Source organism: Papaver somniferum, chromosome 6, assembly GCF_003573695.1.
Source record: "Papaver somniferum cultivar HN1 chromosome 6, ASM357369v1, whole genome shotgun sequence".
Lineage (NCBI taxonomy): Eukaryota > Viridiplantae > Streptophyta > Magnoliopsida > Ranunculales > Papaveraceae > Papaver > Papaver somniferum.
In genome coordinates this window covers 4,345,301-4,371,290 of record NC_039363.1, presented here as the reverse complement: position 1 = coordinate 4,371,290, position 25,990 = coordinate 4,345,301, and the positions used below count along the sequence as shown (strand labels likewise).

The 25,990-nt window shown below is 36.4% G+C and overlaps 2 protein-coding genes across 2 annotated transcripts; one reads left to right on the top strand and one right to left on the bottom strand.

The window, feature by feature from the left end:
• Positions 1-5,581: 5,581 nt before the first annotated feature.
• On the bottom strand, positions 5,582-7,694 carry LOC113286734 (homeobox-leucine zipper protein ATHB-6-like). Its single transcript, XM_026535334.1, has 3 exons — positions 7,256-7,694; positions 6,559-6,929; positions 5,582-6,478 (listed from the first exon to the last, which is right to left on the bottom strand). Exons 1-3 carry the CDS (start codon positions 7,317-7,319, stop codon positions 5,936-5,938), a joined length of 978 nt encoding a protein of 325 aa, XP_026391119.1. The 5' UTR covers positions 7,320-7,694; the 3' UTR covers positions 5,582-5,935.
• A 15,257-nt stretch (positions 7,695-22,951) lies between these two features.
• On the top strand, positions 22,952-25,251 carry LOC113290358. The gene is made up of 2 exons (XM_026539967.1): positions 22,952-25,093; positions 25,225-25,251. The coding sequence occupies exons 1-2, from the start codon at positions 22,952-22,954 to the stop codon at positions 25,249-25,251; spliced, it is 2,169 nt and encodes a 722-aa protein (XP_026395752.1).
• Positions 25,252-25,990: the final 739 nt, after the last annotated feature.

The following is a 25,990-nucleotide window of genomic DNA, read 5'->3' as shown; positions in this document are numbered from 1 at the left end:
CGACACACAACCAAGTGTATAGCCTTCATTTGTGGATTCATCCAATACATATCGTTAAGTTGTCTCTTCAACTCTTTATTACTGGCAGCCACAGTGTAATAAGGATAATCACGTTCCGTATCTTGGGAAACAATGAGGATCGTGGTTGGCTCACCTTGTGAATTAATACTTGGCATCTCCAACGGATTTCGGGCATATTTGACGAAGATGATGAAGAACTTGCACCCGTGGCGGGGAAAGTCATAAAACATGGATATTTTTGGAGGCGGGTGGCTAGGAACGATATTTGCATCATGAGACAGGCGTGATAACCCTGGTAAATCAAACCCATAGATGTGAATGTTGTATCTCCCAATTACATTCTTCGCAATCGACGAGTACCAGGTGACATACTACGCTTCATCAATAGTCCTCTTTGTATTTAGTTCTTACCTCTCCCACGGGATTATTCTCATCCGATCAAAATCAGATGCAGAGGTTTGTATCTTTGGTGACGGGTTAATTGCAATTGCATATATACCTTGTAACTGGTACAACAGTCTTTCTCCCAGGTACCAAACCCCTATATCCATTTCTGGAGTGTAAAAAACAACTCTACGGAGATAATTAATAATCAAGAATACGTTCTACATCATTACCACGATACTCAGGAAAATTAAGGTAAGGGTGAATAACAGCATTCCTGTGGCTCCGAGTCATCTTTTGAAACTTCTGAACAAAACTGGAACCTGAGACGTCGCTGCCAGTGTCCTTCGCCCAGTTGGTCGAGAGGTACATGTCCATGATTGGAAATCCACGGGTATCGTCTTTAAGAATTGGTTTACCAACACGGAAGTAGGTATACCACCAATACTGCAAATTACTTTATAATTTTAGTATTTTGACTTAATCTACATTTGTTCATAATTTTTTTAAAATATTAAAATAATTATATGGATAGTTACCTCTATAATGACCAGAAACCAGTGAAGTTAGCTATACCAATGGACGCTTGGACCAGCCCACAGTATATTTTTGCTAAAATTGCAGAGCTCCAATCATAATCTGGTGCTTTGTCAAGATCTTCTAACTCTTTTAGCCAACCAATACGAGAAACAATAGTTGCATTTGGAAAGAATGTCTGACCCAGTATCCATAAGATAAACACCATTTCGAGTTCAGGATAGTCATCCACATTTGCTGGGTTTCTGTTTTGCATAAGGAAAAACTTCAATGCTGAAATAGCGCACCTCCTTTCAAATATTTATGATCTTCACGTACACGTTCTTTCATAAAGGAGGGAAGAAACGCCTGCCATTTATTATTTGATATCCATTCCATTTGGTTGTATGGTACATGATCTCCCACTCCACTTGAGAATCAATGGGCGTAATTCCTATTATAAAAATAATATCAACTATGATTAATTCTTTTGATTATTTAATAATTATTTAAAAAAATAAAATTTAAGTTAATTTAAACAAACTTACCAATTTCAAAATCCATAAAATGGAATGTGTGCGTCGTCGGGCACCACCTTTCTACCAATATTGTCGTAATTTTGTTATTGTGTCTTCTAGGCTTCACACCATAACATGCCATGGATATCTGTCAACCCTTTCTCGGACTGCAGGGGGTAGACCATCATAAGTAGCCTTTAGGTCATAAAATCCATGTCCCATTCTACAAAACTCTCAGACCGCTCTTGGTGCCTCGACAGATGACCTTGGACTAATGATGGAGCAACAACGACATTCGGCGAAGCAAACTCTGCTTCCCGATTTGAATATAATCTACACCTGTGGCAGATCGCGGTACCGGTTCATGTCTTCGATCTCTTTCTGTGCTTTATCGTATTGACCGTTTTTCTTATGAAGTTGCTCATACTATATCAAGAAAATTTTGCTTTAGAAGAGTTTTAGAAGAAGGAATTTTATAGGTATTGAAAATTATCGAAGAACAAGAATTTTCGAAGAAGAGATAGTAGCGGTGTAAATGAAAATGAATTCAGATGAAGGAATTTATAGGTTTTGAAAATTATACCCGTCGGGAAAATAGACGTTGGATATTTGATCGCTGACGTTTTTGCTTCTCACGCCCGCGGTTGTGAATCACACACCCACGTTTGAGAATCACACACCGTGTGTAACCTTCACAAGCAGACGGATGTTCTCAGTCCTGGCGCTCGATGATCAACCGCCCATTTCTTTTCTCATAATGGAGAAATGTGTTTGGCCATCCACCTGTCTCAACAAAAGTTTTGTTTTGTACATTGCCATAGAAATTGCCCCCAACATCGTAGCTTGCAAAGCAAGCACCAACGTACTGAGGTTCATCCCCAGTGTATTTTCTCGGCTCACAAATAAATTTACTGCATACATTTTGCACACTGAAAGAAGCTTGCGGTTGTACATTTTGTTTGGAGGACCCGGTGTACTAGTGGTTAGTACCCCATAATATTCAAATAATTAGGTTTGCGCTTTTAATTGGTGCAAACATTTATTTTTCTTTCATTGTCAATTTCTTCTGAAATTCGTCTTCTCTTGTGTGTGAAAACACTGAGAACCCATTTCTTCATACCATAAATGGTATCTCAAGATTTTTGAATTCTTCCTAATTGGAGCTAACAACCCAAAATATGTCAAAATATTAATAGAAGGAACAAAAACAACTCACTAATTTTATGCTTCAAAAAAAAAAAAATCACTAATTTTAAGTTCTTCTAGAAGGAACCCCCCTCTAAATAAAACCTATCTTGCATGCTCTTTTTGTCAAAGAAATGGTGCACTCAGACTCTCATTGTTTTCCCAAACATCAACATACCTTTCATTTGAAAACAACAAATTCCATTATGATTTGAAATTTTGAACATAATAAAGATTAATTAATAAAATATATTAGTGAGTTTTTGAGTGGTGATTAAACTAAACTAATCTCCATTACGATGTTTCTTAATTAAGGGATTATGAGCCGCGATAAGAAATCCCCTAGCCTAGGTAGTAGGCCAGCAGAGGCTATCAGCCTACACCAGCAGACTACGGCTGAGTATCCAACCATCCCCTAAAATTCCGGTTGATCATGATGAAACGAAAATTCCTGATGCAAAAGTGGGTCCTGTTTGTACTGGTATGGGCCCCACGTCTGAGCAATTTTCCAAAGAGAGAAATTAAACCGGGCCCCACCGATCTGATAATCGGCCAATCTCATCTCACCAAGTCCAAACAGAGGAAAAAGTAAAAACAAGAGGAATCTCCTTTTCCTTTTTTTAATATTTTCTTTTTTCCAAAGATGGACACACAGATTATAATAAATGGATTTAATTTAATTAAATCCAATCAGAGAGTAGCTATCCGGAATGGGTCCCACGTACAGCTATACGTGGCGAAAATCTTACTTCAGGTGGGACCCGGCTGTGCGGATGCGTGGGTCCCGGATGAGAGCTGGTGGGGATTTTAAAAATTACATAAAGTCTAGGTGACGTTGACGCGCGGTGATCTGATAGGGGGAGAGTAAGGAAAAGAAAAGAAAAGAAAAGAGGATGAGAATTAGAGACAAACACTGACTGTGGAGTAGAGCAGAGTATGTGCCACCCATGTGCACATCTTCTGGTGTTGACAAAACAAAACAACTGCACAACGTGCGTACGTGGAAATTTGGGGCAGAAAAAGTAAATTTGGTTGTTTCTCTTTGTTTACTGAATTTTACCTGTGCATTGGTGTTTCAAAAGAAAATTCAAATAAGAGCTTGTGATAAACTGAAAATTGCCGAGCTTATGAAATGTAAAATGAATCTCCACACTGTTATCAGAACCCGATTCACAAAACAGTTATGGAATGTAGAAAACGGTCTTAGTATTAGGACCCGATTCACAAAAACATCGTACCGTTACAAACATTTAACAAAAGGGAAAATTGGGAAACTGCCCCAATTTGGAGTGCAATCTTGGAAAACTGCCCAACGTTAAAAAAAGTTGGAAAACTGCCCCACTGTTAGAAATCTCAGTTAACTCCGCGTGTGCGAGTTCTCACGTGCCAAAACCTTGAACCCTAAACCGACGCCACCACCACCCGAACCTTAAACCTTGAACCCTAAACCTTGAATCCTGAATTTTGAACCCCAAACCCTGAATTCTGAAGGATATATTTGGTTTTTTTTCGCATGTATAAGCTCACACATGTGACTTAACTGGATTTCTAACGGAATGGGGCATTTTTCCAACTTTTTAAATGTTGGGGCAGATTTCCAACATTGCACCCAGTTTTGGGACATTTTTCCAATTCTCCCTTAACAAAATGATCATATTTCCGTTAAAAAGAGAGTTGAGGGGTGATTCACGGTTAAATATGTTAATGAAATTACTTATATGTCCTTCATATTTATCCCTCCGTACACAATTTTAACCTTTGCTTTCATTATAGTTTTTTGACGGTGGTGCTATTTGTAGGTGGTGGTGGTGCCGCTTACACATATCATTACACCGCATTCAGGATCGTAAAACCGCATTCAGGTTCGTTACACCGTATTCACCCAAAGGGTTCACCGTTTCCCATTCGGGGTTTAGCAGAGATTCTTAAGCTTCCACCCCACTATCACTGCTTCAACCAATTAGTTAACTAGGAAGGGTATTTTGAGGAAGGGTATTTTCGGAAAAGGTAACACCGTTTTATTCAAAAGTTTCAAATCGGATGGAAAAAGATCTTCTTATAAATGAATTACAAAAATACGATCATTTTGTGACCGAATTACAAGACGTATAACCACTCTGTAATTGGCCCTAAAATATTTTGCAATTAAATCTTGAAATTCTCCAGCTTTTCATTGTTTTTTATTGGCATAAGACCCTTGTGAGTAGAAAGTTTCCGCAACAAGCTCTATAATGCACTTTCATTTTAACCGCAATTCATTTTCGAATTTCTATTCTTGAGCATTCTGATTTCTATATGCAGACGACCCTGTCATGTAGAAGATTGCCAATGTCAGCAGCTCTACAATTCTTATGTCCATGTTGTTGGGTATCACATAAACTTATAACGCGTTTGGATACATATCCAAAAATAATTTTTGATTTTTAAAAATCAGAAAACAAAAAATCAGTTTAGACGTAGAATTCATAACTACTTCCAGAATTGCATCCAAACGGGCTATTGGTTGAAGTTGAACTTGCAAGTCCACGAACCCAATAAAATATTATGTGAATATAAATAGCAGAATGGTTTGTTTGATAATCAATTAATTGTAGCCATAGGTGATGGTAGGGAGCAAGCAATAGGTATTGCCTACTCCAAAAGGAACACACCCATCTAGGGTTCGGGACCCAATCATGACCACGCCAGTCCGTTTATTATACTACTACTAGTACTGTGTATGGTTCTGGATTTAGTTCCTCAGTTTTCATTGCCTAGGTCTAGTTTTCGTAATTAAAAGTTTCCCAGGTGGAGACGGTAGATTTCTTCCATTTCTTGTGAAATCTGAACAAGGTGGGTAAGAAAACAATTTTACTTAATCAGGTTGTTCATATGGTAAGTGACATCAATTTCTTCGATTCCCACTTTCCCAGTCTAAAACATTCCTGAGCATCAATATAGAATTAGGAAGCAGAGCATTTAAATGGAAAAGCAAGCAAAAATTCTGATTATTTCACAATTTTTAAGATCCGGTTCCTTCTAGTTTTTACAACATAGTTAAAATTCAATTAAACCGGATTTGGCCACGCTATCACCTTACGATGAAATTCCCGTCTCTCTCTCACAGTTTTTAAGATCCGGTTTCTTCTTCTTATTTTTTCCGGCCAAGTGCAGCAGACTCTCTCAATGTCCATCTCCCTACAACTTCATTGAGTTCAGAATTTAACAACAACCCATTTGGACATTTCGCAACGGTTTCCTTTTGCAACGGTACCTAGATGAATTGTTTGTCATCTTTGATTTTCCTAACATCAAATTCTCGGCTTTGTTGTTTACGAGTCCCATTGATCTGGATAGCACCATTGAAGTGTAGGAGCTTGATCATCAGTAAAGTAATTACAAGTCTCCTCGGCGCCACCGAAGAAATTGTGTTCTTCCATCCTAACAAATTGTTGATACTGCTGATGATAAGGTTTCTGATGGGAATTAATCTCTCGATTAGAATCCGAGAACTGGAAACAACTGTTGTGTTGCTGTTGAAGCACACCGGAAGACGAAGAATTCGCAGCAGCGTTGGTGTCTTCGTTCAAAATCGCACTAGAATCACTATCCGATGACCCGTCCCGAAACAAGGCAATTCCGGCAACTAAACAATTGCTACTGTCATTGTAACAATTCTGATGATTTGGGTCAATGTTTTCAGATGAAATTCCTCCTCCAACCATGGACAGTGAAGTAGCCATACTGTGAATATCATCATTCACAACAACCTTATGCTCGGATTCCATTGGCATCATCTCCTCCTTAACAGTGGCCATAGGATTACTCTCAGTAATCTCATCCTCTTGTGGCAGCTTTGATTTCAACTCTCTTACCTGCAAAACCAAGCAATTCAATCAGTATCAAACTCAATTGCAACACTTTCGAATTACCGACAACTGTGATGGGTTTTTACCTCGGAGAGCAGTGCTTCTTTATCTTGCTGGACGGCATCGAATTTGAGCTTCAGTGCATCATAACTGGCTTTCAAAACACCATAATCTCTTTCTAATTGCTTTGTCTTCCATCTAGCTCTCCTGTTTTGAAACCAAATTGCAACTTGTCTTGGCTGTAAACCCAATTCTTGAGCTAGTTTAACTTTTCTTTCAGGTTCGAGTTTGTTCTCAACTTCAAAATTCTTTTCTAATGCCTTAACTTGATCAATGTTTAATCTTCTCTTTTTCTCAGTACCGAAATGACCTCCTGATTCTTCACCTATATCATCTTCATCTAATCCGTCTAACATTGACTGAAATCCTCTACTGTATATGTTATTCTTCTTCTCCTCTGCACAAATCAAACAACAATGAATCTTTAATAACAAATTCTCTTGGAAATAGCAAACAAGAACATTAACATTTGCATCATAATTCAAAAGCAGAGTACAACCAAAATTACAACATTGTCTGTCGGAAAACAGAGGGACTTGATAAATATAAACGGATGGTCTTGAATTGCACAAACAGGACTTATATTCTTCCAACAAACAACAACAAGTACAGAAACATTGAAATAACAAAATGGGGCATCTCAAAAATCAAATCTTTATTAAAAATAAAACATAATTCTAGGAAAAGAAAAAATTCATGAAATTGAAGTGATGTAGTATGTACCTGCAGAAGAGTGACACATAGAGATCAAGCCACCAAGTGAATCAGAACTATTTAATCTCTTCATGATTTCTCTCCGATCAAAGAAACAAGAAGAAGAAGGAAAATACTCTTTAATTAACCAAAGAAACTTCTTTTAGAGTTGGTTCTACTGATTAACATACAACAATCTATTTTTGCTGACCAATCTTTCTTTTTTTTCATCATTTCACCTCCACCCTTTAAGCCCATCAAGAAAAACAAAATGTACAAAAATAAAGAAGAAGATTGAACAATATTCAATTGTTCTACTAGTTCATGATTACTTAATCAAAATTCTACTATAAGAAATGCAGAAAAGAAAGAAGAGGAAATTATAAAAATTTATAAAACTGAAAACTAGAAGAAAAAAAAGAAAAGAATAGTGGAATATGAACCAAACAGGTCACAACCCGATGGCCATTCTTGATATCTCTCTTTATATAAGAAAGATGGAAGTGTGAAATGTGAAGAGGAATGAAACTCTAGGGTTTACATTGTTTAGCTTACCATGGTTGAAGATTTAACTCTGGTTGAGTTAAAAGATGAAATGATAATGAAATGAAATTTGGATGGAATTTCATCTTTTATTCGTTCGAGAGGAGGAGATATTTTTTGGGATCTGTGAAAGTCTCTACAGTGTTCGGCTTTGGCTTAATTTGTCTTGGCTTCGCTTTGGATAAGTTCGAGTTTCAAACTCAACTTGGTGGCCTTGTTAGTAATTCGGGATTCGGCAAACGTATGGAACGACAAACGTACGAGTATTATACGGTTTTGTAAAATCCAGATTCGGTCCAAAATTCGGTCAACGGGACGTGATTCGTCAGTAATTCGGAACGGCATAGTACGTGTATAATTCGATTTATAAATGTGAGTTCGACTCTGAAAATTCGGTATCTATATATAACAAATAATTTGTATTTATAAGGTCATAAATCAATTTTTATGCATATGTGTGAGTTATTTAAAGAAAAAATAAACTTAATATGATGATATTAATAATATATACAACATTAGTTATCCAAGAGGACGTCGTATGGTGGTTTAGATGCTTGGTTAGTGAGTTTGAGATCTCTCTCACCTTCACCTTCAAATCTCTTCAGTCGTTTTTGTTTCATAAAAATTACAACACGTCTAATATTCGGTCGTGTATGCTCGGAAGGCAGTAAAGCCCAAAAAATGGAGTCTTTGAAAAGTAAAAGCTAAAGAATTTATGGCGAATTAAGTGGACGTATCATTCGGAATACGTAAAATTCGTGAACGGTTCGCGAATAATCCGGGAATACCACATAATACGCGACTTGGGTTCGGAGTTGCAAACGTACGCGAATAAGACGGTAAAATTCGTGACACGGAAAAATTCGCGAATGATTCGCGAATCATTCGCGAACTTACTAACTAGGCTTGGTGGTCTGAAATTTTGAGACTCCTCAAGATTTGTCAGTTGGTGCAAAAATTCGTGAATTAAACGGTGGTTTTCGTGTTGTGTGGTCGGGTTATTTCCACCCATTGTTTGCATTTTATTTCTTTTTCTTCTTTTTTAGAAAAAAAAATAATATTTGTTTACATTAACTAGTTGGAAGACTAACAAACTAAGCTCTGACAACGTATTCCTACATTAATTAATCAGACTGCTGTGTTAGCCTACTAATTGAATAATTAATAGATTTCTCCTTTTTGGCTTGGAAACAATTTTTTGGCAAAGGACTTTGTAGTTTTTTGCTATCTTCATGAACAAATTTTCATGGTCTTTACCATCTTAACGAGGCCGTGGTAAAATGGGCGAGGGTTGAAGTAAGGATTGCTGTTGATTTTCACATGGCGATCGTAAAAATATAAAAACGGTTATAACAGGTGTTTTGTACAAAGGTAAAATCAAAGTAGGAACTAGACATTTTACTACCTCTTTGCATGACTATATGGCAAATATTTGGGGAACTACTGTGATTGTAACAATCACCTGTTGCTGCATTGTGATTTCACTCACAGAATCTGGAATTACTTTTTTGGGGATATAACGTCAGGCTGGTACAAGGAAGGAACGTCTCTATGCAGCTGGAAGCTTGGAAATTTAGAAGAAGTAGAAATAGGGGAAGAAGAATTTGGCTACTAATAATATTTGCAATCTCTTGGACCATATGGAATGAACACAACAATAATGGTTAAACGTGAAATGGAAAACAAGAGACCAGTGGGTAGTGGAAAAAATCATCAATGGGGTTAAACTTTTGATCTATACTTGGGGAAACAAACAACAATGGTTCTAACCTTCAGAGATTTGATAACTCATTGGAAGACAGTGATTGATAGAATGTAATAGGTCTCAAAGATTGTAAAAATGGAGGCTCTTAGCCTTGTTACATTTTTTTTTAATAAAACTTAACTTTTCTCGTCGAAAAAAATAGGCAAACTTTCAAGAGTTTCCTTAATTTGTTTGGAAGAATGTCTAGTTTTTCTTTTACTTGGTTATATGGATATCTATTTAACTTAACAAAAATACTTGGTAAACATTTGCAGGGAAAAAATTCCCTTGGAATTTAAGTAAAGAGAGTAAAACCACTGGGAGTAAAGCATGCCTAGAATGGAGCCAACACGAGTAAAACATGGTTAAGAGTGGGTGGAAACATCTGGTTTCGATGAACCCAATTTGCATGTATCTTATTGACTTATTTTGGTTGAGAGACATTCTAACATGCAGACAATCCAAATTTGCATTAAAAAAATGGTGAAGATTGTGGATGGTTGGTGGTCACCAGCTAATTGCAATGCAGACCCAATCAAAAACTGGCATTTGTATACACAAAACACCAAAGATCGTGGTGCATGCAGATGCAGCTTCATTCGCCAACCTAGCTAATAAGCTATAATTAATCTTACTAGTATTTCCATAAACTAATATCATACTAAAAACATATCGTTGATTTGTTCTTATTCGATCTATATTACTATATTGTATGTCACTTAACAGTGAAGGTGCAGCAGTTGGATTGAAACCATTTACTTAACGCTGGAATCAATCACAGGAATATTCTCATGGGGCAGAGAAGATGTCCCCTTATAACTTAATGGGGAACAAAAGAAGCTCTGTAGGACATCGGTCACAGGGGCCGTTGCCCCATGGTACATACTAGTTCGTCTTTTGCTTCAACTTCAAGCATCATTTCTGAGCTTGTTGCCCCATCGTTAAGAGTTCTGTGATTCTGGTTAAGATCAAATATGTTGTACTACAAAAAGCCATTACTACTCATGGAAGAAGGATCAGAGTGTGTAGGGTTTAAGCTTTGTAGTTTCATTTGTATTGATGATCAAGTAGTGGTCCTAATTAAACTGTAGTACGTAACAAGTCATTATGTGTGTGGGGATAATAGTTGAGAACTAGTTCAGTCTATGAAGAGAAGGTGCAGAAATGCATGAATGTGTGCATGGTCCAGTCTAGAAAGTCTCGATCGAGATGATCATTTCCTCAAACTTGTATTGAGATGATCAAAGTGTGTGTGGTAAAAACAGAGCCATGCAGGCCCTTTTCTGAGGTTCGGATTGACTACTCAGAAGAGTGAACGTGAATCAAGTTGGAGTGAATGGAATAAATCAGAAGTCACGAAAAGTGATGGCCAAAAATCGCAAACTTTTTCAATCATTTCAGGGTAAAAAAGGTTAGACATCTTTTGAATCCAGATGAACCACCATGCACTAAGTTAAACACAGCTGTAGAATTGTAATCACCACCAAACTTACCCTACCATGCACCACCACCACCACAAATATTCTTCTCCTTTAATTTCTCTTCTTCTTTTTTCCCATAACTAGGGTTTATTCTAAGAGTACCCCACATTTGAAATTCTAATCTCTTTCTTTCAGACTTTGGGTTGGATGGGATCTCCACAGAGTTTCAGCAAAAAAAGAAAAGTTTGATTTTGAGAAGTTTGATTCAAATGATATGAACTCTGGGAAATTTCATAGGCTTTTCTTTGATAAGTATGTACTATTTATTTCATTCATTCATTCATTCATATCAAATCAAATTTTGCTTTAAACAACTTTATATATTGCATCTCTTTTTCAGGAAATCAGCCATTCACGTGTACATCAGTAATACTACCTCTTGATTATTCTGGTTTCTGAATTTTCTGATCTTAGAAAGACACCTTGAAAAGATCATTAATTTTGAGTGGTAAAAATTTATTAAATTTAGGTGGCATATTGTTGTTACTAACATTTTAACGATAGCGATTTCCAGTATAAAGTTGTGAATTGTAACAATATGAAAATTGTTTCTTGTTTGGAGTTTTATGGGCAATTCTTGAATATGGTAGGTAACTAATTTGAAACTCGGTTTATAGACTAGGAATAACATTCTAGATTCTGAGTAGCCAAGTAAGAACAAGCTATGCCAATTTGGCTCCAAAGTTTAGAAAACCTAAAGTTATATTTCGGTCCCATTTATTTCCTTAACATTGCTTTTATACTCTCTTTTGTTTGCACTATGTTGGACTCTTTCTTCTTTTTCTAATGTCTTACTGGCGCCACAACTTGTGCTCTGAATAGAATCCTGGCTCCGTAACTGATTTTTATCAAATAGTATGTGAAATGGAACTCTAAGTTGAGTCAAGTGGTGTTTTAAACCATCGAAACTAAGACCCACTTCTTAGCTCTTAGATCATCAAAGTTTAATTACTGTGGAGATCCACTCAACAGTCAAAAAACGATGCTTTTGAATAAGATCATGATATTTAGCTAAAGTTGATATACTTTAGAGAAAAAGATTGGGACAATGCCATCATATCATCATAGCTTTCCTTTTTATCCTCCCTAAACCTGGCAATGCACCGCTTCCCCTACCTAGCCCATTGGATTGAATCTAAGAAGAGATATACATTAGTCGGGTATAACTTGTCTCATTATATTTCTTTTTCCTTTTCTTTTTGCACCATTTAGTCTTTCTTTGTCATTTAGAATTTCTCTGATAAAATTTAGGGTGTCATTTAACCTGAATTCAAAACTCGACAGCACTCTAAGTCTTGCCAACCAGTGAAAGAAACAAGACGAGTCGTGACATATTTACTAAAGTTTTTGCGTGCGAAAGGAATGGTTTTTTATTTTGTTTTAGGTAAAAATCTATTGGCCTAGCTTGGGTTCTATGAAAGCTAGCTAGCAATGAGAATCTTCGTAGATGCAAAAGAACTAGTACTAGAGTTAAAAATATATATATGAATGTATGAAAAATGAAAGCCCAAAAAAAAGGGTATTAGGTTAGATATGTTTACATTTGTTTTTTTTTCTCTTTAATGGGTCATCTTGTTTTCTTTCTTGGATTCTTTATCTTCTTTTTGGTTGATGTAGCTCAAAGGGTGGCGTAGTTTCAAAAAGTAGGAATATAAAGGTTAAATCTTTATATAAAAATTTGTTTAATCTTATAATTATTTAAGGAGTTAGGTGCATATGTTTTCCTAAAGCAAGGGTTAGCAAACTTTGGTTTAACAACCTATGTGTGATTTACGGCGAGTGATCCAAATTAACAAGGCTTCTTTATACAAAATCGCTTTAATCATTTTTGTTAGTGTCAAAACAAATTTTAGGATGTTAAAGTTGTACAACTTGACCTACAATTCAATCTCATGTATTAGCATACATCTAAACACAGGTATGTTATTCAACAAGTGCTAACCAGCACACTTATTAGTACTAACTAGTATATATGATGGATGATGTCATAAATAACACTGCAAGTCACCAGATGTCTTTCTAGCAGAACAATATTGTCAGTAGGTGATACAATCAATTACGAACTTGTGAGTAGCTTGCAGAAACATCGAAGGAAACGTGGTCTCGAACAAGGTCCTTCATGAGAACTGTGACAAGTTCTTAAGCATTGATAAGTTGTTCCCGAAATGGTCCTGATTAAATCTTACTAGCCATACTGCATAAAGACAAAAAAATTGTGAAATAGCAAAATCAGATTACTACTTAACCCAAAAAATTTTTAATGGCAAATATGCCCTTTACGTATTAGTGTTAGTAATATTGATTAGTGATTAAATATTTTTTTTAGTGATTAAGATAATTTTCAGAATTATAAAGGTTGTTTAGATGATTTTTTGGATCATGGTTCGACGAAACAAGTTGAGGTTCGGCTCACATCTATGAGCCGAATCTACCAATTGATAAACGGTTCGGCTCACTGAATCTGTTTACTACATGCGCCGAACCTATAATTTTCAATTCCAACCCTTTTGCTAGACACTAGTTTGGCTTATATGAAAGTTTCATAGTAAGCCGAACAACATCCTAAATAGCCCGGAAAAAAAAAAAATTACTGGTTCGGCTTATATTTCGAAAATCGTATGAGCCGAACATCAATTTGTTATTATTTGGGTTAAAATATTATTATTGGTTCGGCACATATTGAGAATATCGTAATAGCCGAACCTCGTAAATGTGCTAGGTTCGGCACATATTATGATTATCGAATACGCTGAACCCCTATGCATTTCGTATCTGTGACTAGATTCGGCTTGAAATTTCATGAAATTTTATGCCGAACTATTCATATACACTTACATGAAGCTTTTGTGAAGAACAGTTCGGCTAAAAACGCAACTCAATTTTGAGCCGAACCCAACACTGTAACCGTCATTTAATCGATGAAAAACAACAAATAGGAGATTGGGTTTGTAAAACTTACTTTCTTATCCTCATTTCCGTAGTTGGAGATGCAGTTGGTTCAATTTCTGGTTCAATTGGTGGTTGATTTTCAGTTTCTACACCTTCAGCTTCAATTGGTTCTTCTTCTTCAATTGATGGATTAGAAGACGATTTGGTTTGCCTAGTCCCTGCTTTTCTTTGTACGAGTCATTATGTGGTTGAATTTAATCGACGATCAAATTTTACGAATCGACAATTAATCACGATGATGAATTTTTTTTTTCGCAGGAAGGGGAAGAGTTCGGCTAGAGGAGGAGGAAGAAGAAGAGATGTTAAGAGAAACTGATTTTGATTTTTTAGAAAACTGATTTTAGATTTTTGTATTAAGGGTATATAGCTAATTGAACTACCCATAGGGTATCCCTTATAAGGTCACCCAAGATGGGACTATTGTTTTGTATGCCTAGAAAGATTTAGGTATGCCCAAAATCAGGGTTTCAAATGAACATATTTTGATAGATAAAGATAAAGTGAACATTAAGGCCCAAAATCAGGGTTTCAAATGAACATATTTTGATAGATAAAGATAAAGTGAACATTAAGGCCCAGAAAATATGAACAGCTAAAATACGCCCAACAAGTCAAAGCCTGTATTTACCAGTAATCCCTCGTTTTAGTGTGCTATTACTCATGCCTTGCTTGATTTTAGGGGGTCACAGTGCTGAAATCCATCGCCGATCTCTTAATCAAGTTGAATTATTATTTTAAGACATTTTCGGCCTTAAGGTTCAAAATTTACATTGTGATCCAAAGATTTTAATGTACATTTCATTCAGAAAATCGCCTGACTTTGCCAAGATTTATGAAGTTCTTGACTTGAATGGAAGTAGATATGCCAATTTTCCCAAGGAGCTACGTGAAAACTTTGGACTAAAATGAGTTTTAACTGGGCCTCGTGGGCTTTGATGAGGTTTGGTCTTAGGGTTTAGCAACATAAGAATTTCTATTCACTCTAACCAAACAAAATGAAATCGGAGATACAGATTATCAAGAAGATGTTAAGTTTGCTCTTTTACAGAAGAACACCAATTTTGGTCATGCCTAAAACTTTCAAGGCATACAAAGGATTAGTCCTAACTTGGGTGACCTTATAAGGGGTACCCTATGGGGTGGTTCAATTACCTATATGCTCTTAAATTCTCTAAATTACTACTAATCTATCCCTATCCCTAATACAAAAATCTATAATCATAAACCTAAAAAGATTTTTAACCCCTTCTTCTTCCTCCTCATCCTCCACAGCCGAACACAACTTCTTCTTCCTTTTTTTTTTCATCGTATCATCGCGGAAATTTAATCGTCGATTCGTGAAAATTTAGTCGACGATTAAACTCATCTATATAATGGTTCGCCGTAAGCCAGTATCTCGTTCTAATCGAGCGATTGAACAACCCATTGAAAAAGAAGAAGATTTAGAGAGTGAAGAAGAAACTCAAAATCAACCACAAAATCAATCGGAAGAAGAGATTGAAGAAGAACCAACTCCACAAATGAGAATAAGAAGGTTAGTTTTACAAACCCATCTCGTATTTGATGTTTTTGATTGGTTTGATTGATTTAATTCGTCAAAATCATGTTTCTGTGGCGGTTACAGGGTATGGTTCGGCGCAAAACAAATCTTAGATGTGCGCCGAGCTATTCTTGAAACTGAACCCTGAAAGTGCATATGAACGGCTCGGCGTATATCTGAAATCCGTTTTGAGCCGAACTTGGTGACACAGAGACTTATATTTAGGATCGGATTATTCGATGGTGTTAGTTTTGTGCCGAATATGTTTTGTGAATTTCAGAAATTTTGTATGTGCGTAGGATCGGCTTGTATGGTAGTATTAGTTTTGTGCCGAATAATTGTTGTTTGAATTTCAGAATTTTTGCATGTGTATAGGATCGTCTCATATGGTAGTACTAGTTTTGTGCCGATTAAATGTTTGAATTCATAAGTCTAGATTCGGCTTATTCGATAGTATTAGGGTTGCGCCGAATATCATTGTTAAAATTTCATAAATTTTACTAGTGTGTAGGATCGGCTTATTTATATGATATCATGTTGCGCCGAATACATGTTTGAGTTCATAATCATAGATTCGGCTTATTCGACGGTATCGGTTGTGAGCCGAATATATAGGATCGGCTAATAATTTTGCATGTGCGTAGGATCGACTTGTATGGTAGTATTAGTTTTGTGCCGAATAATTGTTGTTTGAATTTCAGAATTTTTGCATGTGCTTAGGATCGGCTTGTATGGTTGTATTAGTTTTGCGCCGAATAAAGGTTTCGATTCATAAGTCTAGATTCGGCTTATTCTTTAGTATTAGTGTTGCGCCGAATATTATTGTTAAAATTTCATAAATTTTACAAGTGTGTAGGATCGGCTTATTTATATTATATCATGTTGCGCCGAATACATGTTTGAGTTCATAATCATAGATTCGGCTTATTCGACGGTATCGGTTGTGAGCCGAATATATGGGATCGGCTTATAATTGTTTTGTGGTATGAGCCGATCCACTCTCTGTGTAAGCTAATAAAAATTTCAAGACATGATTCGGCTCATATGTGTTATTTCGGGTAAGCCGAGACTTCTTATTTTCTTACAAGTTTTTGGCTTTCCAAATCTCTTTGTTGTTCGAATTAGTCTTATAACTTTCATACTTGTGTCAGGACCAATGCAGCTACAAAGAGGAAGAAGATGGAGGTAACACCTTCTACTTCTAAAACTCCCGATCCTAGAGGAGGAGGTAAAAAAAAAACTTGGGAGCGAGAGGTAGAGGAGGAACTTTAGAAGAAGTAAGAATTGAAAGACAAGTAAGAATTGAAAGACAAGAAGAAGGAATAGCTGAATATGAAGAAGTTTATGATAATCAAGAAGTTCATCAAGAAACACAACCCCAAGGAAAACCCAAGAAAGACAAGAAAGGTAAGAAGGTGGCAGAACCCGAGAAACAGAAGAACGATGATGATCGACGGATCACTGGTTTACACATTCCTGATGAAGATGACGTAATTACACCTCGATCAGATGGTTTGCCTCATGGTCTTCCGGAAGATGGAGGAAATGTGTTGATTGGTTATGCCGATTCTTGGGCGAAGAGAATTTATGAGACTCCTGATCACAACCGTGCAGTCCGAGTATTGAGACACCAGAGGGCAGCGGAATGGAGTCTTGATGAAGAGGTTCCTGAGGTGATTGCTTACGTACAAGCTAGTGCTTTATGGCCTGCTATCAATTATGGACATAGGGAATATGATAGTGTGTCGGCCTCTGCATTTACCGAGCGCTTTTGTCCAGAAACTTACACATTTCAATTACCTTTTGGAGAGATATCAATCACTCCTGATGAGGCTAGTAAGATTACAGGTCTTAAAGCAAGGGGTGTAAGTGTGGTAAGGGAACTAAAAGCACCACTTCATCTTGGGAACCAAAGTATGATATTGATCCCACCGTTGAGTTTTGGAATAATTTAGACAATCACACATTAGATGCGTCCAAGTTAACACCTTTACTTGATGATCCATGTGAAGAGGATCCGGGCTATTTGGATTGGTATAACCAAATTTCTCATCCCTTCATTATCAATAAGAAAAGGCAAAAGATATCTGATAAGGGGAAGGCGAGGCCAATCAAGATCACCAACAAGTCTACTTCCGAAGATGTAGTCAAGGCTTTCAAGGTTATGGTAAGAATGACTTCACTTTATACTGTTTTCATATATTAGTTATGGTAAAAATGTCTTCAACCTCATGGTTATAAGTTGTTCTCAAATGAAAAATAGGTTGCCGCGGGTAGGGAGATGTTGAAGAAAATGAAGGCCAAACTTGGTTGCAAAACAACAATGACCGTGGAAGAACAAAAATACCTCATCGACAAGTGGGATGCAATCATCAACAAAGGACAAGACCCGAGGAACCCGAACAAAGGCCTACCACTAAGAGGTCTCGACAAGTTGGTGAAGGTACAAGCCAAGTTGGTGCTACTGTCCAACCCGGTAATGATGCGTCGGAAGATGAAGACCAAGGTGGAAGAAGAGGTGGTCGTGGAACTAAGAAGAGGGGTCGTGGTTAAATGCCCTTTTATGTACACTTTTATGGTACACTTTTTCTTAAGTTTTAAGTACACTTTTATGGTGTTGCGAACACCTTTGCTTTAAGGTGCTGAACTTTGTTTTTAATGGTGATGGGATTGGGTTATGGACACCGTCAATTTCATGTTTTAATGAATAGCTTAACAGTTATGTGCCGAATTTACAAAGTTCGGCTTATCCTTTAATGTTAGTTACACGCCGAATCATTTGTCCTTCAGGTTCGGCGCATTCGATAATCACATTATGTGCCGAACTATGAACATTTACAGGTTTCGGATTATACGATATCCTCAATATGTGCCGAACCGCGAACGATATTTTAACCCAAAAATTAACAAATTCATGTTCGGCTCAGACGATAATCATATTATGTGCCGAACCTTGAACATAAGAGGTTTCGGCTGATATGATATTCTCCATATGTGCCGAACCAGTAACAATATTTCAACCCAAAAATTAAAAAATTATGTTCGGCACATACGAATTTGGATATGTAAGCCGAATTAGTAATGATTCTATTCCGGGCTATTCAGGATGTTGTTCGGCTTACTATGAAACTTTCATATAAGCCGAACTAGTGTCTAGCAAAAGGGTGGGAATTGGAAATTATAGGTTCGGCGCATGCAGTAAACAGATTCAGTAAGCCGAACCGTTCATCAATTGGTAGATTCGGCTCATAGATGTGAGCCGAACCTCAACCTGTTTCGCCGAACCATGATTCATAATCTAAGAAATCAGCCATTTGGGAATCATTGGTGTAGTTGATGTGTATTTTCCTAGGTTTTTTAGATGATATATGACCCTCCTCATCCTCCATTGAATCAAGAATTATAATATTCTCACTTTCTCCTTCTCTTTCTCTCCTTCTTAACCAAACCAAAACTTTGATTTTTTTTCCACATATTTTTCATCTAAACAACTCTTATAATTCTGAAAATTATCTTAATCTCTAAACAAAATATTGAATCACTAATCAAGATTATTAACACTAATACGTAAAGGGCATATTTGCCATTAAAAAAAATTTAGGTTAAGGGGTTATCTGATTTTGCTATTCAACAACCTTTTTTGTCTTCATTCAGTATGCCTTGAAAGATTTTGGTATGCCCAAAATTATGGTTCTTACAGAACTGTAATCTATTATAACCAAATTGGATTGTACCATTCCGAAAATTTTAAAGATAATCTCTAATATGACTACACAAATGGAAAGGAAAGAAAAATTATACTCCCTCTGTCCCTAATTAGTTGAGCTATTTGGTTTTAAATTTTGTCCCACAAATAGATGAGCTATTTCACTAATCAAGGGGATATTTCTAATACTACCCTTTTAATTGATTATTGTTACTATAAGAAATATATATAATTTGATAGTCATGTTTATATTCGTTACTTATGTGTTTTAAAATGTTTTTTAACGGTATAAAGTTTACAAAAAACCGTGGAATAGTCTAAGAGATGAATCATTTCGAAGTTTTACAAGTTATTATCCATAAGGGCATATTTGTAAAAATACTTAAACATACTCCCTTTCTTTCTTTACCTTAATAATTGTGCAAACTACAAATAATTCAACTAATTAGGGACGGAGGAAGTAATCTTTTGTAAGTAATAAGTAATAACTTTTTAGTAGATCTGATTACATAGAAAACTAAAATTAACAAAAGAAATTGAATTAGCTTACATTATGATTACTCGATAACATTCTTTTCATGTACAAAACTGAAAAGATCTGTAATAACAGGTCGAAGACAAGCCAAGTTACAAAAAAAAATTATGCTTCCCAATTTCATAATCCAATTTTTATTTTGAATTGATCCTTAGATACAAATCACGAGAGAATGTATATTTTTCCTCAAATCTCTCGTAGAGAGGTAAAAACTCTGAGTAGACATTCTGAAGGTGCCGGTCCAAAGAAAAATTTCCTCCCAAAGTTGAAGGGGAAATGTTCCCTGACTTCTTGTGCCATAGAATACTTGTTCTTGCATTGGGAAAATATAAATCTAAATTCTTAATGTTTTTGAGAGGAGATATCTTTTTTTCTTTTTTCTTTTTAACTAGATCATCAAAGTTTAAGTCTTGTGGAGATCCATTCAACAGTCGAAAATGCTCTTAAATAAGATCATCATTTTTAGCTACAGTTGATATACTTTAGAGAAAAAAATTGGGACAATGCCATCATATCATCACAGATTCCCGTTTTACCCTCCTTAAACCTGGTAATGCACTCCTCCCCCACCAAACCCATTCAACCGGTTCTCATAGATGCACACTGTCATATGGTTCCTGACCACTGGGTGGAACATTAGTCATGTACAATGGTCTTTTATTTTGTTACAGGTAAAATCTATTAGATTAGCTAAAACTCTATGAAAGATAGCAACGTGGATCTTCATAGATGCAAAAGAAACTACTTCCAGAGTTAAAAAAGAAAAATGTGAATGCATGAAAATGGAAAATAAAAACAAAACTCGTCGGGATTGGATATACCCAAATTGGAGTATATAACAACTTAGTTGAAAGGATAAGGGGTATCCAAACGGGGTAAAACTACCTATTACCGTCGCCCTTTTCTTTTGTTCCCAATCTCAATCCTCAAATCGATTCATTCTGGTTCCCAACCTGACAACCATTATTTCTCCTTTTCCTGCTCCATCGTCTTCTTTTCCTTCTTTATCATTTCGTCTCAAGAAAATCTCGTAGATTAAAAGTAGCCTCTTGTTTTTATCAAACTCAAATGTATTCATTCTCCTTCCCAACCTAACGCCTACTACTTTATTTTGTTGTTTGATTGTCAATCAAAGCTAAAAAAATTGAAATTATTGATTTGGAGTTGTGTAGCCATCAGGGTATCTCTTTATCGACTTTGATGACTTTTAGTTTTATTTTAGTCATCATCATCCTGGGATGAATACCGTGACTGCTTTTCATCTCTGAAAGTAACATTCAGAGGGTCGTCATGATATTCATTACATACCTTGACGACTATTTGATGGATACGATTAGTCTTCGGGTTATGAAATCTAAATCATGCCGACTAATAATGTCTAAAGCTGTTTTTCCTGTGTTCCATTTTGTAATTAGTCATAATATTCATTCCATACCTTGACGACTAGTTGATGGATACGATTAGTCTTCAGGTTATGAAATCTAAATCATGTCGACTAATACTGATTAGTTGTAAGTAATATTCAGAGGGTCGTCCTGATATTCATTCCATACCTTGACAACTAGTTGACGGATACGATTAGTCTCCAGGTTATGAAATCTAAATCATGTCCACTAATAATGTCTAACGCTTGTTTTTCCTGTATTCCATTTTGTAATTAATCGTCAGGATTTTTAACACCCAACTTTCCAACTAGGTTATGGTCATCATTTTGATTCATTTTCGAACTTGACGACCAATAACTGCCAAAAACCAATTTTTTTGTGTCCATTTTTGTCTTTAGTCGTCATGTTTTTGAAACTGTAACCGTGACGACGCCCGGCAATAGTTAGTCAGCACATTGGAATAAATACAACATGAAGACATTTGATTTGACTATTAAAAGTCGTCATTTTGTTATTATACGATCATGACGATCATGCCTGGTTAGCATGTTGTTTTGCAACCGAGCATGAAGACTTTTCATACACTACACCAAAACCAGGATTTTGTAACAGTGCAACTTGTCACAGTTTATTTTTTAGTCACAGATACACCTGTGATAAGTCCTGCAACAGTTATAACTGTTATTAAATTTTGTATTCGTGATAATACTTAGGACTTTTATTAGTCACAATAATATTTGTTGATAATTATCTAAACAATAACAATTATAATCAGAAATGATGATTCCACCCAAAATTTTCAACACACTTAAAACAGCCCCAAATTTATCACTCTTAGAAATTTTCTTGTCACAATTTTCCCAACATTTTCACAAACTAACAGTTGTATTTAATTTTTACAAATCATTTTTTTTTCATTTTCTTAATATTAGAAAAAAGGCATCAAGACTAAGTCAACAGTCCATGACTTAGCAGAAAGTTGACTTGAACAAATGTAATCCCTTTTGTATCGAATTTTGTCCAGACAAATACAAAATAAGAGAACTCTTCCTCGTTTGTTCTTCGTTCGTGCCGCCATTGAAACCCTCTGAGAGGGTAAAATTTTCTGAAAGTTAGTCGTTCACCAAAAAAACATCCGAATTTTAATCTAAACCCGATCAATTTTAGCTAGGTTATATATTCTGGTATTCATGTCGACTGATTTAACCTAAATTGTGAACGATGAAGATGAAGAAGATGGCTGAGATTTGATTCTGGTGAAGATAAATTTCGTTGATTCTTCCATTTCTTCGGCAAGGTAAGTGATTATGAGTTCCAAATTTCTTAGGAATGAATTGATAATTTGTTTTGTTATATGAAATTGGGTGAAAGAGTAATCATTGTTTGTAATCCCTAATCCTACCGTATCTAGTATTTGTATTCCATTATCCTAGTTGGAAGCTCATATGAATCCCCGTACTCAATCTAAGATGATGTATAATTTTTAGTAGGTTAAGTGTTTGATGAACTGTGTTACAGAATCCAAAGTTGTTTCCTTCAATTTTCATTAATATCAGTAGGTTTAGTGTTTGATCCCAAAGTTGTTTGTTTTGAACTTTCAGTAAGTATAGAAAATGCCAAACAATCGCTTGAGACATGGGTTTGATTCATCTTGGAGAGTTCTGATCCAAACCATAATCAGAGTTGGCTGTTTCCCTTTTTAGTATTACTAAATTAGAAACATGGCAATTAACTTTCGATATTTTTTGAATTTGTCAGGCTATATGAAACTGAAGAATACATGACCTGTTCATTGAAAGAAGGAAGTTATTTAAAAGCTTGAGATTTAAGACATATTTTTAGAATGTCGGCTGTTGTGAATAAAGCTTGGATGAATGAACCAGACATATTTAGCAAAACATATAGAGATGGGGTTAAATTTTTTATGAATTATGCAGCTACATATGATAATTCGGACACAACATGTTCTTGCCCATGCTCTAAGTGTCAAAATGGGAAACGTTGGGAAATGTGGGAAGTGAGGAAACATCTTTCTGAGAAGGGTATTGATAGGAGTTATGTTGTTTGGTTCTTTCATGGAGAAAAAGAGGGTGATAGTACGATAAGACGTCCAAGTGGTAATTTTATACCAACTGAAATGAATGATGAGCAAGCTAGAGAAGGTGTAATAGAAGATTTGGGTTCCTTTGTCGATGCTGCTTATGGAGATTTTGATCGGGGTGATGGTGTTAGTTGTAATGAAGAAGTTGAAACTGAAGAATTTGTTCCTGAACCAGATTTGGGGAAGCGATATTACAGGTACAAACAGTTGTCTGAAGACAAGTTGTATCCTGGTTGTAATACTAGCATCCTAGCTGCAATTGTGGAGCTGCACAATGTGAAGAAAACATATAAGATTTCAGCTAACTGTGTAAATAGTTTGTTGGGTGTGATAAAGGGTTGGTTGCCGAAAGGAAACAATTTGCCAGTAAAATACACAGCGATGAAGTCGATGCTCAAAGATCCGGGGATGAAAGAAAAGTCGATTCATATGTGTGAGAATCATTGTATTTTGTATTACAAAGAGAATGAAGATTTGACAAGCTGCCCGGAATGCCTCGCACCAAGATATAAGGTTAAGGTTGATAAATTTGGGGAAGAGCTTTCATCGAACGAGCCTTCCAAGGTATTGAGATATTTTCCCCTTGGGCCAAGGCTCAAGAGATTATATACGGTACCTTGGATAGCACGTGCAATGACATGGCACGATCGAGCAGAAGTTTCTTCAGATTATATGCGTCATCCGGTTGATTCATCTCAATGGGATTTAGTGAAGAAGAAGTTTCCTGAGTTCGCAAATGAGGGCAGAAATGTTTGGCTTGGAATTGCAACTGATGGATTTAATCCTCATGGTATGCAGTCTCTGAATTATAGTTGTTGGCCTGTGATAGTGGTTGTGTACAATCTTCCTCCTTCCTTGTGCATGAAACCTGAGTTCCAAATCATGATGATGTTGATTCCTGGGCCTAAGGCACCGGGGCAAGATATTGATGTATGTCTCCGTGTGCTAGTAGACGAGCTGAAAGATCTGTTTGAGAATGGGATATCAGCTTTTGATACACACAAAGAAGAATCGTTTCAGCTGAGGGCTACTTTAATGTTTGGTATTCATGACTTGCCAGCACAAGGTAATATGTCTGGATGTACCACGCACGGCTATTTTGCATGTGTACATTGTGCAGACAAGACTCGAAGTGCGTATCTGTTATACGCAAGAAAGAATGTTTACCCTAATTATCGGATATACCTCAGGGGTAATCATCCTTTAAGGAAGGGAGAGAACTTGGGATTAGAAACTAATGAAACTAAAAATGCTCCAAAGCGACTGTCAGGAAAGAAGTCGTTGGAGAAACTAGCAAATGTGACTTACAAACCTGGTAAATTGGTAGTAAGAAGCAAGGCGCTGAAAAGAAAGAGATATGATCCCGATGCCGATGATGATCCTTATGGCGATGGTGTTGACGAAGAACTTACCGGTGCATTCTATAAGGAGTCCATCTTTTGGGAACTGAAGACCTATCGTATCCTGTATTTCCGTCATTGTGTAGATGTAATGCACACTGAGAAGAATGTAATGGAGCATATACTTGAGACGATCTTTGATATTGGTAATAAGTCTATGAAATCGTGGAATGCAAGGGATGAATTGAATAAGCTTGGCTTGCATTGTGGACAGTGGACTACCAGTAAACCTGGGAGCGCAGTTTCTGGAAAACCAATATTTGTCTTAAGCAAAGCTGAGAAGGAATCATTTTGCAAGATTCTTAAAGACCTCAAATTCCCTTTTGGTTTTGCGTCGAACCTGAGCAACAATGTTAATACAAAGAATTCAAGTTTCAGTAACTTCAAATCCCATGAATATCACGTCATTATGGAGTATTTGCTACCTGTTTGTCTTCAGCATGCTTTTCCAAAGCACCCTGAACTGCGTCGCGCACTTCACCAGGTCAGTTTGTATTTCAGATTGCTTTGCTCCAAAGTCCTAAGCAAAAGTGGACTGCAAGAGGCTAAATTCATGGTTGCCGAGGCAATGTGTGTGTTGGAAAAGTATTTTCCAGCTTTATTTTTCGATATAAGTGTTCACCTCATGGTTCATTTGGCTGATGAAGCATTGTTCTGTGGACCCGTTAGATATCGGTGGATGTACCCCTTTGAAAGGTGAGTTTATGTTTTGCTTATAAGATGTTGTTTTTCTGGATTCAGCCTATATTTTGTAATGAAATTGCAATGTACAAACTGATACAGGGCAATGAAGGAGTTCAAAAACATTCCCAATAACAAAAGATACATTGAAGGGTCTATTAAGGAGAACAACCTCGTAAATGAAGCAGTCACGTATGCCATGGAGTACAAGTCAAAGCCACGCGATGGCAATCACCAAGCCAATTGGGAGGCCTTTCTCGGAGAAGAGTCAGAGTATAGAGATGTAGGTCCTATGGGTAAAAAAGGAACGACAGTAATGCTCTCTTCCATGCAATTTATACATATACGGAGGTGGGTGCTTTTTCGATGTAATCCAGATGGTCTTGCTGATTATTATAGGTATTTTCGTATAAATATCTTTAGTCTTTCAATTATACACATGGTGAATTTTAACTCATTCATAAGCAATGATGATTTTGCTTATCTTACAAATCTGATTTTGCTTTATGTAGCTACTATTGTGAAAACCTTTTGTTGATTTCACGAGATGCTGGAAAGGAGGTTCCGGACGACGAAGTTGAAAAACAAAGAGAGTTCATCGAGTGGTGTATGAAAAGGTACTGAATTACATCTTCGACCTGAAAATATACATTTTTTTGGCTGGGATGCATAAAAACTGACTAATGGGTACATGGAACTA